General features: G+C 35.9%; 1 protein-coding gene across 6 annotated transcripts in view; it reads right to left on the bottom strand.

The window, feature by feature from the left end:
• Window positions 1-238: 238 nt before the first annotated feature.
• GDAP2 (ganglioside induced differentiation associated protein 2) overlaps window positions 239-15,067 on the bottom strand; it is a 78,577-nt gene continuing 63,748 nt past the window's right edge. For 2 of the 6 annotated variants that reach the window (XR_011649578.1, XR_009187057.1), the window contains exons 13-15: window positions 7,940-8,083; window positions 3,940-4,053; window positions 239-3,543 (exon numbers count right to left, since the gene is read on the bottom strand). Coding sequence is in view for 3 of the 6 variants with exons in the window: in XM_058302969.1 (XP_058158952.1) it covers window positions 4,006-4,053; window positions 7,940-8,083 (192 nt within the window). In the remaining 3 variants the exon portion in view is untranslated. Of the gene's footprint in view, window positions 4,054-6,588; window positions 7,117-7,939; window positions 8,084-15,067 lie in introns of those variants that run through there. The other 4 variants (XM_058302969.1, XM_058302970.1, XR_011649579.1 and 1 more) reach the window with 3 other exon arrangements.

Here is a 15,067-nt window from a genome sequence, read left to right as displayed (position 1 = left end):
CAAACATATTAAATTTGAGAAGCGCTAGACCTGGCTTCCATAGAGAACGTCGACAGTAAAATTAATTGTATTTTGTACTGTGTTAAACTTAAGTGATTAGAGAAAGACATGATGAAAACGGCCAGAAAAGTATGTCCTACTCTGGGGTTCAATGTAAACACTAGCATTTTACTTTTGGTTTCTCATAGGCCATTTTTGCACAGCATGGAACTCTCTTTAAAAGAAATCGAACTTTCAATTCAAAGAGATCAAAATGTATTTTTTAATTCAAAGCACTCATAAAAGCTTTCTGAATTTTGAAAAAACAAAATTAGAAATCACATCAATTAAAACATTCTTCAGTCTCCTTTGCCCAATAGCAATTAAAATTATTCATTCTATGTTAAGTGCATAAATATTTTAGCTCGCATGAACTGCTCTGACAAAGTCCTGGCTCAGTTATGCTGGGTGCCTACACTCACAAAATGCATTATGAAAAAGAGAAGTATGATTGTGTGCATGAAATGTATTGGTTTTAACCGTTCAGTGAAAGTATCAGATCATGTTCAGTGTTACAATTTTGTTAAAGTAATTCACCTAGAGAAAGTCTATGCTTTTCTTCTTGAACCAGTGTCCCTATATATTTAAGGCATGATATACTTAAAAAGATTCATAGAAGCATAGAACACAAAGTTAACAACAAATATTCAAGAAAACCACAATATCTAAAATGGCCTTGATACCATTTATACAATGGACATTTCAATAAGAATCAAAGCTTGAACTGTGTTATCGCTCTATATTCTTTACATGTGTCCAGAGGAACCACACTCTCAATGAATATAAAATAAAACAGATTATTGTGGGTGTATTTTTGTATGTGTGTATTAATATATACATATGTATAGGTGTATGCATATATATATGTACACACATATATTTCATGTATATGTATACAAGCAATCCTTATCATCTCTGGGATTCTGATATAAGCTATATTACAGGTAGAAACCTCCTTTTCCCTTCATGGTCTCAGGCAATTGCAAACCAAGAGTCCATATGCCATTCGATTTGTTTTAGTGCCAGTACAGCTGAAATACTTTAGTGCGTGTTGATTATGGTAACTATAACATAAGTGAACTACAATCTGAAACTTATCTGGCTAATTCCAATTTCAGAGTTGGTTATAGGTTAGCTTGTAGTTCTTTTGGCCCTTAACATAACCATTCTACTGGTCCCAGAACCACACAACTGTCTTTTCAGTACTTCAAATTCTAATCTTCATCTGTTCATACATTAAGCCATTTAAATTCTATATACATACATACATACATACTACATCCATAGTGTATCAGGGGAAACACAAAGTCTGATATTTAGCCTATATGTGATACATTTTATCACTTCCCTATTAATTGCTACAAAGAAAAGATGAAATCATTACTTACAGTCTGAATTCATTGAACAATATCTAAGCAAATGGAAAATAGACATAAATAGGCAAGCCATGTTTTTGTACTATAGTGATTACATTCATCTCTTTCCAGGAAGGGGAAATATTTCATTCTGTTTAGACTTCAGGAATTTGATAAAAAATCTACATCCATTTTCACACCAAAAATAATCTAAAATTCCTCTGCTGATTACTCTCAAAATACTGTAGACAGATTCCTTTGAAAAAGGAAATATAATAGAGCATTAGCCAAATGAAATGAAATATATATTAAAGGAAATAAGACCTTTAAAATACAAACCATTTGGTGTCTAGTCCTAGGGTCTAATAAAGACTGAGCTTTTCACAAGAGTTAATTTTTACTGTCAAGAAACTTGGCTACAAACTTGGCTACCAATTAAAAAAGAACCTAAATATATGCTGAAGCAAACAATGTACTTGTTTTAAAAATCCTATTATGCCTTGCATGAATGAATGAATGAACTTAATATTTTGTAAGTTGTGTCTATAGCAATTCAACTGGTATTTGGCATTACCAAAGTTTAATTAAGTTAAGGACTTGGTGGTGTTTTGAATTAGTATCGGATGCTAGTGGTCATTTCCACCCAGTCACTCCTTTGTCCTCTACTGTGTTTAATCATTTCAATTCCAAAGTCACTACGCTCCCCACCCTAAGGGTCAGTACATTAAAACAACCTCATCCCATACACTTTAGACAACTACAAAGCACGAACTCGTTCCATACTTAGTGAAAAGATGCCTCAAATATGATCTAAGAATTGCCTGGAGGGGACGAAGGTTAATGTTTCAGGCTTTCGAGGGTCCAGGCTCAGGTGCTGAGCACTGTTTGAGAGAAGCCTGAACTCCTGACCTCTGCCTGGCTGCCTGGGTCTGATGGCCTATGGATGTTAACTGGAAGATCTTAACATTTCAGCATATAAGGAACAAGTGATTTTGGGTTTTGACACAAAGCAAATGTGTCCAACACAAGCAAAAGATAAACATGCTTATCTAAGAAATGTAAAACCCATTTTTATTTATATGGGAAAATATAACACAACTATAGTGGGATTTCCCTATCATATTAGCATATGATTCTTTTATCCCCACTGAGAAATTAATTGGGGCAGAAGGGAATGGAACCCTTGGAAGCAATGGTCCTGAGCACATTACAACAGAAAGGAGCCCGAGTTCTTGGAGTTGCCGAGGTACATGATGAGGTGGGGAGGTTGGGATGTGTGTGTACAGCAGTCAAAGGCATATGAAGACACCCAGATGGAAATAATGGTCTGACCTTAATTAAGAGGAAATGTTTAAAGTTGCTCCCTGGTGCCTCCTGTTCAAGTGCAGTGTTGGAGGAGAAGACGGCCAGGAGAAATTCTAGACAAGGCAGGAAGGAGGCCCTTCCTTAGAACTGGGATTTTGTATTAACTGCTGTTGTCCCAAGAAGAGCAGAATCACCAAAAGTGCCAAGGACAAGGGGAGGCCCTTGTCGCACTCCCTCATGTATTAATGTACTTATTCCCGTTTAAAATCTAACTAAAGACACCTTACCACACAAACTCGCCTAGCATTTTTCATCCAAGGACATTAGGAAGCTAAGGCACAAACAGAGCCTGAGTAGGAGGAAACGGGCTGGGAATCAAGCCAAATACCAGGCCCCTGGGTTTGCTTCCTGCACTACACTGCCTTCATAGGACAGAGGCGACTCGAGAGTGCTGGAAAGTTCCCTTCAAGGTAGAAGCACTGAGAGCTACTAAAGGCGAGATCCTTCATGCCTCTGGAAGGACGGTGCTTTCAAGGGTCCCTGGTGGAACCCTGGCAGGTGCCATTCACCTAACGGTACTAGCACAGGCAGTCCTTTCAAATAAGCAGACCGAGTAGGCCCTGATTAAAGAAAGAAGGCCGAAGATACAGCCTTCTTACGAGCTCCCACTGTTAAGACCAAAGCAGGAGCAATCTTAACAAATCGTACAATCCAAGGAATCAAGACTGGTGCAGGAAAATTCCAAATCCTGTATTTTACTAATGATGTTGATAGTTTTTGCTCAGTCAGGGACATTTCCACATTCTTGGTCCTGAATAGTTCTCTTTTATTACAATCAAATTATCTGTAAAAACAAATGCAAGTGGTATTATTACTAGGATTTGAAGCAAACAATGCATCCAGTCAGCATAGACTGGTTCTAAATATTTTGAGAAACACAAAAGAAGTGTACAATATTAACAAGATGATGGGAAGAGTATCGGTGGCTATCTAATGGAGAATCGGTGTCCTTCAGGAAACCGATGAGACTCAAAAGTTGCTCCCCAATTTCTATTAACAACCCTCTAAAAATTAACATTTCCATTTGATACAAATATACAAATTTAAAATAAGTGCAGTTCAGAATGGCCTACCATTTTTAGATTGCTTATGTGCCAGAAAATACAGTCAATAAAAAAATACCAGAGAGGAGGGGGAAAAAAAGACTCTCTGGATCTGTACAGCAAAAAATGAACATTACTTCCATAGGTAGCGAGCTGTGGAGAAAGTGGCATCGGGGGAATCCAGCAGCGCTGACGATGGCAGGTCACAAGTCGGGGGACGGGGGGTAGGACGCATAGTAAGGTCCGTTTTCCTGCGAACAGAAGAGAAAGACAAGATCATTAAGCAACAAGACTAACTGAGAGGGGATGTTAAGGAACGGGATTTAAAGTTAAGGAGGCGGCGAGTGTGAAACGTCCAGCGCGGGCCTGGCACTCAGCAGGCCCTCGGCCATCGGAGGAGATTCATGAAGTCGGTAGGAGTAGGTGCTAAGACAAGGAGGGGCAACGAGGACGGCAACACTTTAAAATTACAGTACAGCTCACTTGCTTTCACTGTCCCCTTAAATCCTCCCATAGGGCCATGGAGGAGGTGTCCTCCTCATTTCAGGGATGTGAAAACTGAGGCTCACACAGTTTGCATAATTCACACAAAGTTCACCCAGCTAGTAACCAGCAGACCCCGAATTTGAATCCAAGTTTATTAGGATTTAACACCCAGATTCTTTTTTGTGAGGCCAGGGTGCCATACAGCCTGCTGAATCTTAATTTATAGAGTTGGGAGACAAAAGAAATGATCACCGAGGAATATTGTAACTGTTTTGGCAGGAACGACTCTTTCCGTGACCTGCCTGAGTGGCAAGGCTTGTAAAAATCATAGTTCTCAGGGAGTTTAGTTCAAGATCAAGGTGGAGAATTGAATGCCAGGACTTTAATGTCAAGTGTAGAAAGCAACAAATCAGTTTAAGGGGGACTTTTTGGCCCTGATTTTGGCTAACATTATAATGATGAAAATCAGGACAATTAACTTTATGGTATAAAGACCCTAGATTAGATTTACGAGACAGAAGATTGGTTTCTTGGTTTTAAGGAATGTATTTCTCTGAGAAAGAGCTTGTTTTTTCAGTAAACCACGGATACAAAATGGTTAGCATTAATGCAAGACAACAGTTAGGAAACGTGAGAAGGAGGATGAAAACAGGATTACTTTACAGCATGTTTATGCTTTAGTTACTATGGAGCATTATAATGATATTCTTGTTATGTCTTGAACATAATAGATAGTTGAATGTTATTTGAGTGACTAAATGAATGAGAAGCTGTGTCATTCTTCAGAGTTGATGCCCTGGAACAGGACAACAATCAAGAATACAAGAGGTTATCTAGCAAAACTTACTTTCTGCTTATGAACCTGATTGGGTAGCAGAAAATGTTTTTAAGCTTGAGTAGAGAGAGATCCTACGTTTGGCTATATTTCTAAAAACTTGAAAAAAAATAATGAAAGCATTTTTCTTTTTCAAATTTTAGAATTCCTAATCAAGAGCTGTTGCACTAACCAATCCTGCATCCTCAACATGCATGAAAGCTATGCTTAGGGAAGCACACCCTGAAGAGGTAAATCTGTTCTGAAGCTCAACCGAAGAGAAGTGATTCGTGTTGAAGATTTTGCAACTCCATTCCACTACCATCTTTTCTAGGCTCCTCATATCCACAATAAATCATGGTAAACTAAGAAAGGGAAGTTTAATACTTAATGCTACAAAACAATGCTTGGACAAATACTTTCTCTATCTGGAAACAATCATAGAAGTTCGAAGACTTGTTACCAGGCAAAACTGTGTATTTTCTTCTTTGACTATATTTATAAAAGAATGTTGACTAACTCTTTCTGGAATGGTTCCAGCATCATTTTCATTCAGATAGACAAAAATTACCTTCTAAATACCTTCAAATGTCCCTTTTAATTTTATAAAATTGATGTCACTATTCTAAGTCACATAAATCCCAAAAAATGGAAGCCCACTGAAACTTGCTACCAACAAACACCACTTCATTCCTTCACCAAATAAAGAATCTACTATATGCAGGGCACAATTGAACATGATAATAATTTACTCAAGTCTACACTCACTTCTTTTCTCCAATTAGAATTTTAATTCTTCCTAGCAAAGGAAAATGTTTCCTTGCAAGGTACTAGCCAACCACCTACTTGGTACCTCCATCTCACATCTAATTTGTCACAAACTGAACGTACTACCTGTCACTCCCCCTACACCCCCAGTGATTTTGCTTCCAAATTGCTTCTCTGGAATGGTGGTGATATTATTCAATAGGTCTTCTAAAGTGGAAACTTCGACAGTTCTCTTAGACTCCCTTGTCCTCTTAATCCCTAATGGGTACTCAGTCATCAAATCCTGTGGATTCTACTTAAGATGTCTGTTTCTAAATGCCTCTAAAATCTTCAAATCCTGGTTATTACCACCACCATGCCCTAGTTCTAGTCTTATTTCTCCTTCAGACTTCAGGAAGAGCCTCTCTTGTCTTCACATCTCTAGTCTTATTCCTTCCCCAGTCATTCTCTATGCTGTTACTATAGTAATCTTTCTAAACACAAATATGATGACAGTACTCCTTGCATAACACTCTCCATGGAGTACAAGAACAAAGTACCCCAGCACTATGTAAAGCTACCTTATCAGTGACCAGCCCTCTGCCTGCCCCTTCCACATCATCCCAACACCCTCTTTTGCTTCTTCCCCATTTGTATTCCTCTTTAATCTTCATATACATTAGTCTAATAAATCAATTTTAGAAGCTCTAGCACATGCACAGAGAGGAGATCCAATGAGCCAAGTGTAAAGATTACAGATTTTATTTAATTTTGATTAATCACATTATCAATTAGGCCTGTCTTTGATATATGAAAATATAACAGAAGGCTAAAACACACACAAACAAAACAAAGAAACATAACTAAACTTGAATGTGGTGGAATTACAGTCGATATTTAACGAAAAGCTTTATAGGTCTTTAAAGATATAGAAAATAGGTGGCTTACAAAACAGTTCTTTGGGTTTTCTAACCAACACATTCAACTTCTGTATTTCTACACCAGAAAGTAAATTATAAAACCAGACATTAAATTTGAACTGTTATTTCAAATTTTTGGTAGCAAAACATCTTTTAGTGCCTGTCACATTTCTGGCTATCCATTTTTTAAATATTAAGATGAGTGATGTACAGTTCAAAGGAATAACAATAAGGCCATTTTCTGCTTCAGCAATCTGCAGTAAATATAAACTGATGTTCTTTCTGCCCTCCCATATATTCAATTATGTTTCTGTCTATGATCCAGCTGCTCCAATTACAAATCCTCTCTGTAAAACAGCCAAACATGAAATTTTATTAACCACAGAACACATTAAACAGTTTGCTCTTTACCTAAAGGGGAAAAGAAATTATAGCTGAAGTTAGAGGAATAATAGAGGAAAAATAAGTTGCAGGATTTCAATGTACTTCAAACATGTTGCACAACAGTAAGGGAAGAATACTTAATTTTAAACTTAATATAATCTTCAAATATATTCTCTCATTCATGCTTGATGAGTTTCAAAGTATGTTACCTGCTTTTTAGTTACTGTGGGTGTACACAATAAAACCTTGATGAAATTCAAGAGTAATCTTTTGGCTAATGTTTAAGTAACAGATCCATAAATTCATCTATAAGTAATACAATATTAATATTAGTACTTGATGCTCTTAAAAACATTACATAAACTTTTAGAAAAATGAAACTTTCAGTAAGGTAATGACTAATAAGATAAGCTACCTGGTTTATAACTAATGCTGAAAGTGGGCACCGATAGATTCTTCTGGCTTCATTTATACAGAGGAAAGGCCACTCAGTCCTAAGGAAATGAGGCAGAGGTACCTGTCCCAAAGGTGGGAGAAACTGACACTACATCAAAGGATTGGCTTCAAACCCAAAGCAGATAATCTCCTGTTGAAGAATTATGTTGTGAGAAAAAGACTTCTCTTGGGGCAAAGTCTTTTCCAAAAGTTATTGTAGGAAAAGAACATTAAATGATACTATCAACTTTACTAAAACATGCTAATTTACATTAATATCATATAAGGAAAGGATGTTGTGCTCCTTTAGGATATTATACCAAATAAGGGAGAACTCTTGGTGCTTCTTACCCTGGCATCATATTCAAGGACAAAAGGAGGAAAGTCGATCTGTTCTGGGGATATGACAGAAAATAGCTGGTGGAGGTTGTCCACATGGTGGATTTTGTCCTTCAGTCCTGAGACAGAAAAGGTGGTGAAAAACCATGTTGATACCTGATATAGAAAAGAAAAATACAGCCAGTATTAGAGATACAAACACAATTATAGTAGGAAAAAAAGCTGTTTCAAAATTAGTATCGATGCCAGGAGAATCTTGCAATAGCTAGTGTTTTTCAAATATTGCAGGTGTAGTCCATCAGTGAGACATGCAATCAGTTCAGTGAATTATGAATAGCATTAAATAAAAAATCAAACAGACTGGTAAAACAGTAACTTGGGAACACAGTAAGGGTGCATTTTGTTTCATGAAGCTTTTGTTCTGTTCTATGTACATATGCTCCAATGCATGTATTGTGTCCTGATCAATGTTTCTTACTCTGGCTTGCTGTCGAGAAGTTTGAAAACCATGGTATTATTTGGTAAATTTGTGGGCACTCTCAAAATGGCCAATATAGTCCAAATCTCTTTTCATTTTTCCAAATGAGATTAAAAAGAGAAGTTTTGCCAAATTTTGAAATACATAAATTTTAGGTTGATGTAGTACAAAGTCTCTTTCTCAAAGTGAATATTCTGTAGATGTGGAGCCAGCTTTGCTCATTCCACATCACAGCATGTAACTCCTCTATAAAAGCTAATCTGCAAAAGTTGTTCCTCTCCTAAGAGGAAAATTTTTTTCTTAAATCTTTTTTATTTTTTTTAAAGATACATAGATCACAAAAAACACTACATTAAAAAATATAAGAGGTTCCCATATACTGCACTCGCAGCACCCCCCACTCCTCCTACATTGACAACTTTCATTAGCATTCATTGCATTTGATAAGTACATTTTGGAGCATTGCTACACAGCATGGATTACAGTTTACATTGTAGTTTATACTCTCTCCCAGTCCATTCAGTGGATTATGGCAGGATATATAATGTCCTGCATCTGTCCCTGCAATATCATTGAGGACAATTTCAAGTCCTGAAAATGCCTCAATAGTCACACTGTAAAGAAGAAAATTCTTGATGGCAAACATTTCTGACATAAAGCAGTTAAGAGCTAAGACTTAAAAATATTGTTCATCTACCTAAATTGGCCATCACAATCAGCCCATGGTTACTAACAACTTCACAAGTCCTATGAGGTAGACATGATACAGTACTGTTGCTATCCCCAGTTTACTTACAAAAAGATGTCATAAGTACATGAGTTTTCAGTAAATTGGCACAATATATTACAAATGTGTAAATGGGTACATTATAAATACATGCCACTTTGGGTGTTTACAACTGATGCCAATTGCTCATTAATTTCTTTTTGGAGCCTTATCACATTTATCAGTGACTGTCCCAGACCTACTAATATGACATACTTTCCTTCTACTTAAACATGTGAGAAAAGGCATGGGATAACAGAAACAACTTACCTCTAACAGAATTGTATCCAAACCTTCAGACTCAGTAAAATTATCATCTCCACAAGTATTTCTCCCCATAGCTTCATACAGACTATCTCTCTATTGCATTCATATAACTTAATGTTTAAATCTCATTTATAGCACTTATTCCTACTTGTTAGTATTTCAGTTATTTACATTCATTTCTATCATCTCCCTAGAACCTAGCAATCACAAAATGACAGTCAAGAGTTTTCTAAGGTATAGAGTCACGAGTTCTCAAATATTTGTTAAAGAAGGGTAAGCCTATTTTATAATCATTTTTATGGCCTCAGTCACTCTAAACTGGGTATCCTACCCATGACTATATATATAAGGCCTCAAATATTAGCATTACCTTTGTACCCTCTCCCCTCCCATCTCACCACATTTATGTAAAGGGGAGGCTCTTGGCCTTGCTAGAAACAAAGGAGTTAATTTAAGCTAAACAAACATGGCTGAATGACATATCAAAATCTACTTTTTTTTTTTTTTAAACATGCATGTATACCAACTGGATACAAATTTATACAAAGTAGATTAGCAATAATTCCAGATTAGAAGCTCTACAACTAACAACAATGGTAGCTGATGAACCAGTAAGAGCTTTAAAGAGCCCATGGAGACAAAGATTCTAGAAAGAGCTTAAGAAGATAATATAGATTGTAGAGTCAGAAGAGAAGAAGCTCAAGGACATGTTAGAAAATACATCTGTGCAAGGAATTAAACATCTATTTTCTATTGTATGCTAAACTCTGTCCTTGGGCGAAGGTGATACAGGTGACAGGGATATGGCAATTCATCCAAAGGAGGCTTAGATTCTAGTAGAGAAGCTAGATTAAGAATAACTACCAAGGCAAAACGTGCTAAATGTAATGAACGGCCCAAAATAAATGGGTTTTTATCTATTATATATGCAAGGAACTTGGGAAAGGTATAAAATTATGGAGTTAGGAGAGGCTATTTAGGGAATTTTTGTGCCACTGTTTCTCACTTTAAAGCCTTTTTACATGCTACACTCTTTCCTTCAATTCTTTGTCTGGCTAGTTAGCCTTAAGAATTCATCACAGTGAGGAAGATTTCTTGGACTATCTTCTGCCCAAAAGCAGAAAAGGAGCTTTCTTCTAAGTGTTCCAAAAAAGCGTGTTTATTCACATTACTGCAGAATTAGCATTCTATATGATCTGATTCCCTAAAAATAGAGCAGAATTTCCAACACAGGGTTTGTGTCTTATTCAATGGCATATTCGAAGGCTCTAACTAAAATCTGACACATCATAAGGAACTCAGTGTTTGCTGAAAGAATTAACAAACGGATGAATAGGAGTTTGTGGACTTACTTAACACCATTTAGGGAAGGTCTAATATTCCTTTATTCTACAGTAAAAATGATGGGCCTCAGTTTCTCCATCTATAAAATGAGCACATGAGACCTAATCATACTGACATGGTATGGTAGTGGTAGTAAAGACAAAGAGAAAGCAGGCCTGTTCTTAGGTATACTCTCTTTGCCTTACCTTCTTCCATTACCTTTTTTAAATCCTCCAGGCATTGAGAGAAGAAAATTACTCCAAAGTAGACAGAAGGGAAACCCAAGGATATTGTTTCCACTCTTTTTCATTTTAGTTCTATATAGCTTAGTTTTTATTTTCAATTGTTTATAAGTTATGAGCATACATTAATATAAACTTGCATTACTCAAAAAATATCTGAATATCTACTGTTTAAAAAAACGGAATATTAAAAATTTGAAAAAGGACTGTTGTGATATTTTGTGAATGCTAGAGATTCTTTTACCCAATTATTCACAAATGCAAAGCCAAGAACACAAGATCACAAAAGTACATAAATTAGGATAAAACTGTTCACAAATACGCACTCAAGTAATCTGCTAGAACTAGAATCAATAGGCTTCAATTCTATTAGTCTGTGTTCTATTAGTAAGCTTCAAAGAAGAAAAAAATTAGTGATTTATGTATAAATAGCCAATTTATTCTCACTTTGGGTACAGTGGCCTAGAAAATACCTAAAAGGGGTATGGAAATCAGAACACTGATTTGATTGCTTTATTATTCCTTGATTTCATTTCACTATTTTATAATTACAAACACTTCATCTGTAGTTTTTTATTTTATTACAAATGAGTTTTATTCCTTCAATTCTCCATTTTCCCCATCACCCCAAATCACAGGGAGGCACTGTATTGGCTTTCACTTTGAACATTTTTTCTCCTTCACTCCTTTAGCCTCTGCCTCCACACATTTTTCTAATTAGAAAAGCTGCAGAGTTGCAGAAAAATCATACATAAAATACAGGGTTTCCATATACCACCCTATTCTTAACATTGGCGTGGCACATATGTTAAAATTGAAGAAAGCACATTTTTATAAGTGTACTAGTTAACTATAGTCCACGGTTTAACTTAGGGTTCACTATTTGTGTTGTACAGTTCCATGGATTTTAAAAAAAATTTAATAACATATACATGACCTAAAATTTCCCCTTTTAACCACATTCAGATATGTACCTTGGTGCTGTTAATTGCTACCAACATCACTGTCCATTACCAAAACTTTCCCACCATCTCAGACAGAAACTCTACAATTTAAGCCTTAACTATTCCCTAACTCCACCATGTGTGCCCTAGTACCCTATATTTTAGGTTCTGTGTTTGCTTATTTTAATTATTTCTCATCGGTGAGATCATACAGTATTTGTTCCTTTCGTATCTTATTTCATTCACTAAACACGATGTCTTCAAGGTTCATCCATGTTGCACGTATCAGAATTCCTTTTGACAGCTGAATAATATTCCATTGCTTGTATATACATTTTGTTTACCCATTTATAGGCTGACGGACACTTAGGATTGCTTCCTTCTTTCAGCAATTGTGAATAATGCCACTAGGAACATCGGTGTACAAATATCTGAGTCTTTGCTTGCAGTTCTTTTGGGTATATAACTACAAGTGGGACTGCTGGGTCATACAGTAATTCTATACTTAATTTTCTGAGGAACTGTCAAATTGTCTTCCTCAGTGTTGTACCATTTTACATTTCCACCAGCAATGAATGTTTCTCTTCCTCTACATTCTCTCCAACACTTACGTTTGTTTGTTTTTCTTTTTTTTGCATTTCCCTGGTGGCTAATGAGGTTGAACATCTTTTCATGTGCTTTTTGGCCATTTTGTATATCTTCTTTGGAGAAATGTATATTCAAGTCATTTGCCCATTTTTAATTTTTGTTGTCTTTCTGCTGTTGAATTGAAGGACTTCTTTATATATTCTGGGTAGTAAGCCTTAACAGGATATGTGGCTACCAAATATTTTCTCCCATGGTATAGGTTGTCATTTTACTTTCATGTGTCCTTAATTTTGATGGTGCCCCATTTATCTATTTTTTCTTTTGTTGTTTGTCCTTTGGCTGTAAAGTCAAGAAACCACTGCCTTGAAGATGCTTCTCTATGTTTCCTTTTTTGAGTTTGATAGTTCTGGCTCTTGTATTTAGGTCTTTGATCCATTTTGAATTGGTTTTTGAATATGGTATGACGAAGGGCTCAACATAACATCTGCACAGCCTCCTATCCGAAGTAATTTCAATGGCACGATTGCCAAGGCTTGTGGCTCTAACCCTGAAATTTCTGGCAAAAGTCTATCCATGGATGTCACATGGAGGGCAGCTATTTAATACCTCTCTAGTGTGGGGGTGCAGGGGTTAAAGTTAGATCTTAGCCAACAGTGGCTACATATTTTCATAAGCCTGCACAAAAGGGCAGTCTTCTCATGACTCCAGTGGAATTGCTGGATAATAGAGTAGGTATATGTTTAATCTATAAGAAACTGTCAGAACTTTTTGCAAAGTGGTTGCACAATTTCATATTTCTACTTACAATGTAGGAGTATTCCACTTGCTCCAGATCAATGGCAATATTTCAGTCTTTAATTTTAGCCATTCCAGTGGTATAGTGTAGTGGCATAACATTACAGTTTCATATATATATATAACATAAAACAGTTTTATCAAGGTATAACTGACATAACATACTGGGAATATTTAAAGCATATACTTTGGTAAGTTTTGACACATGTATATATCCATGAAATCATCATCACAATGAAGATAATGAACATACCCATCTCTCCCAAAAGTTTCTTGGGGTCCTCTTCAATTCCCTACCCCTGCCCTTCCTCCCTAGATACAGGTAACCATTGCTCTGCTTTTGTTCATTATATATTAGTTTGCATTTCCTAGGATTTTATATAAATGTAATTAAACAATATGCACTCTTTTTTTTTTTTCTGGTTTCTTTTACTCAGCGTAATTATTTTGAGGGTCATTGATGATGGTGCATGTATCAATAGTACATTCCTTTTTATTCTATAGTATTTTATTGTATACCAGTTTGTTTATCAGTTCTCCCAGTGATAGCCATTTGGGTGGTGTCTTATTTTTGGTGATCACAAATAAAGCTACTATAAGCATCTACGTGGAGTTTCTATCTGGCAATGTTTTCATTTCTCTTGGTAAACCTAGAAGTGGAATGGCTGGATCACATAGTAGGTATATGTTTGACTCTTACTGACAAAAGTGTTTTCCAAAATAGTTATAGCATGTTATATTCTGATCAGCACGGTATAGAGTTCCAGTTTCTCCATATACTCACCAATGTTTAATATGGCCAATTTTTAAAATTTCAGTATTCTACTAGGAGTGTAACGGTATCTCTTTGTGGTTTTAATTTGCATTTTCCTAATGATAAGGTTGCAGATATTTTCATGTGCTTATTTGTCATCTGCATATCTTCTGTGAAATGCCTGTTCAAATCTTTTGCCCATTTCTAAATTGAATTGCTTCCCTACTATTCTAGGTATGTCTTTTTTATCAGAAATATGCTTTGCAAAAGATTTTCTCTCAGGCTGCACCTTATCTTTTCATCCTCTTAACAGTACTTTTTGAAGGAAAGAAATTTTAAATTTTGATAAAGTCCAATTTATTTTATGGATCATGCCCTTGGTGTTACATCTAAGAAATCTTTGCCTAACTCAAGGTCACAAGGATTTTCTTCTAGAAGTTTAACAATTTTAAGTTTTATATTTAGGACTCTGATCCATTTTGGGTTAAGTTTTGTAGATGATACAAGTTATGCCTGGAAGTTGTTTTTTTTTTTTTGCTTATGGATATTCAATTCCTCCAGCATCGTTTGTTGAAAAGGCTATCCTTCTTCCACTAAGCTGACTTTGCATCTCCGTAAGAATATCTATATATGTGTGGGTCTATTTCTGTTCCACTCATCTATTTAACTATCTTTATACTGATAACTCACTGTCTTGATTACTACAGCTTTAGAAAAAAGCTTTGAAAGCAGGCAGTGTTGGCCCTTCAAACTTTGCTCATCTTGTTTTGGCTATTCTAGGTTCTTTGCATTTCCATATGAATTTTAGAATCAATTGATCAATTTCTATAAAAAAGACTTGAAATTTTGATTGGGATGGAATAGATTTAATCAGATTTGACAGTTTAACAGTTTTAAGTCTTCCAATTCAAAAACACAGTCTGTCCCCATTTATTTAGGCCTTCTTTAATTTTTCTCCTCAATATTTTACAGTATACAAAACT

This window comes from Dasypus novemcinctus, chromosome 9, assembly GCF_030445035.2.
Source record: "Dasypus novemcinctus isolate mDasNov1 chromosome 9, mDasNov1.1.hap2, whole genome shotgun sequence".
Classification (NCBI taxonomy): Eukaryota; Metazoa; Chordata; class Mammalia; order Cingulata; family Dasypodidae; genus Dasypus; species Dasypus novemcinctus.
This window is presented reverse-complemented; position numbering and strand designations above follow the sequence as displayed.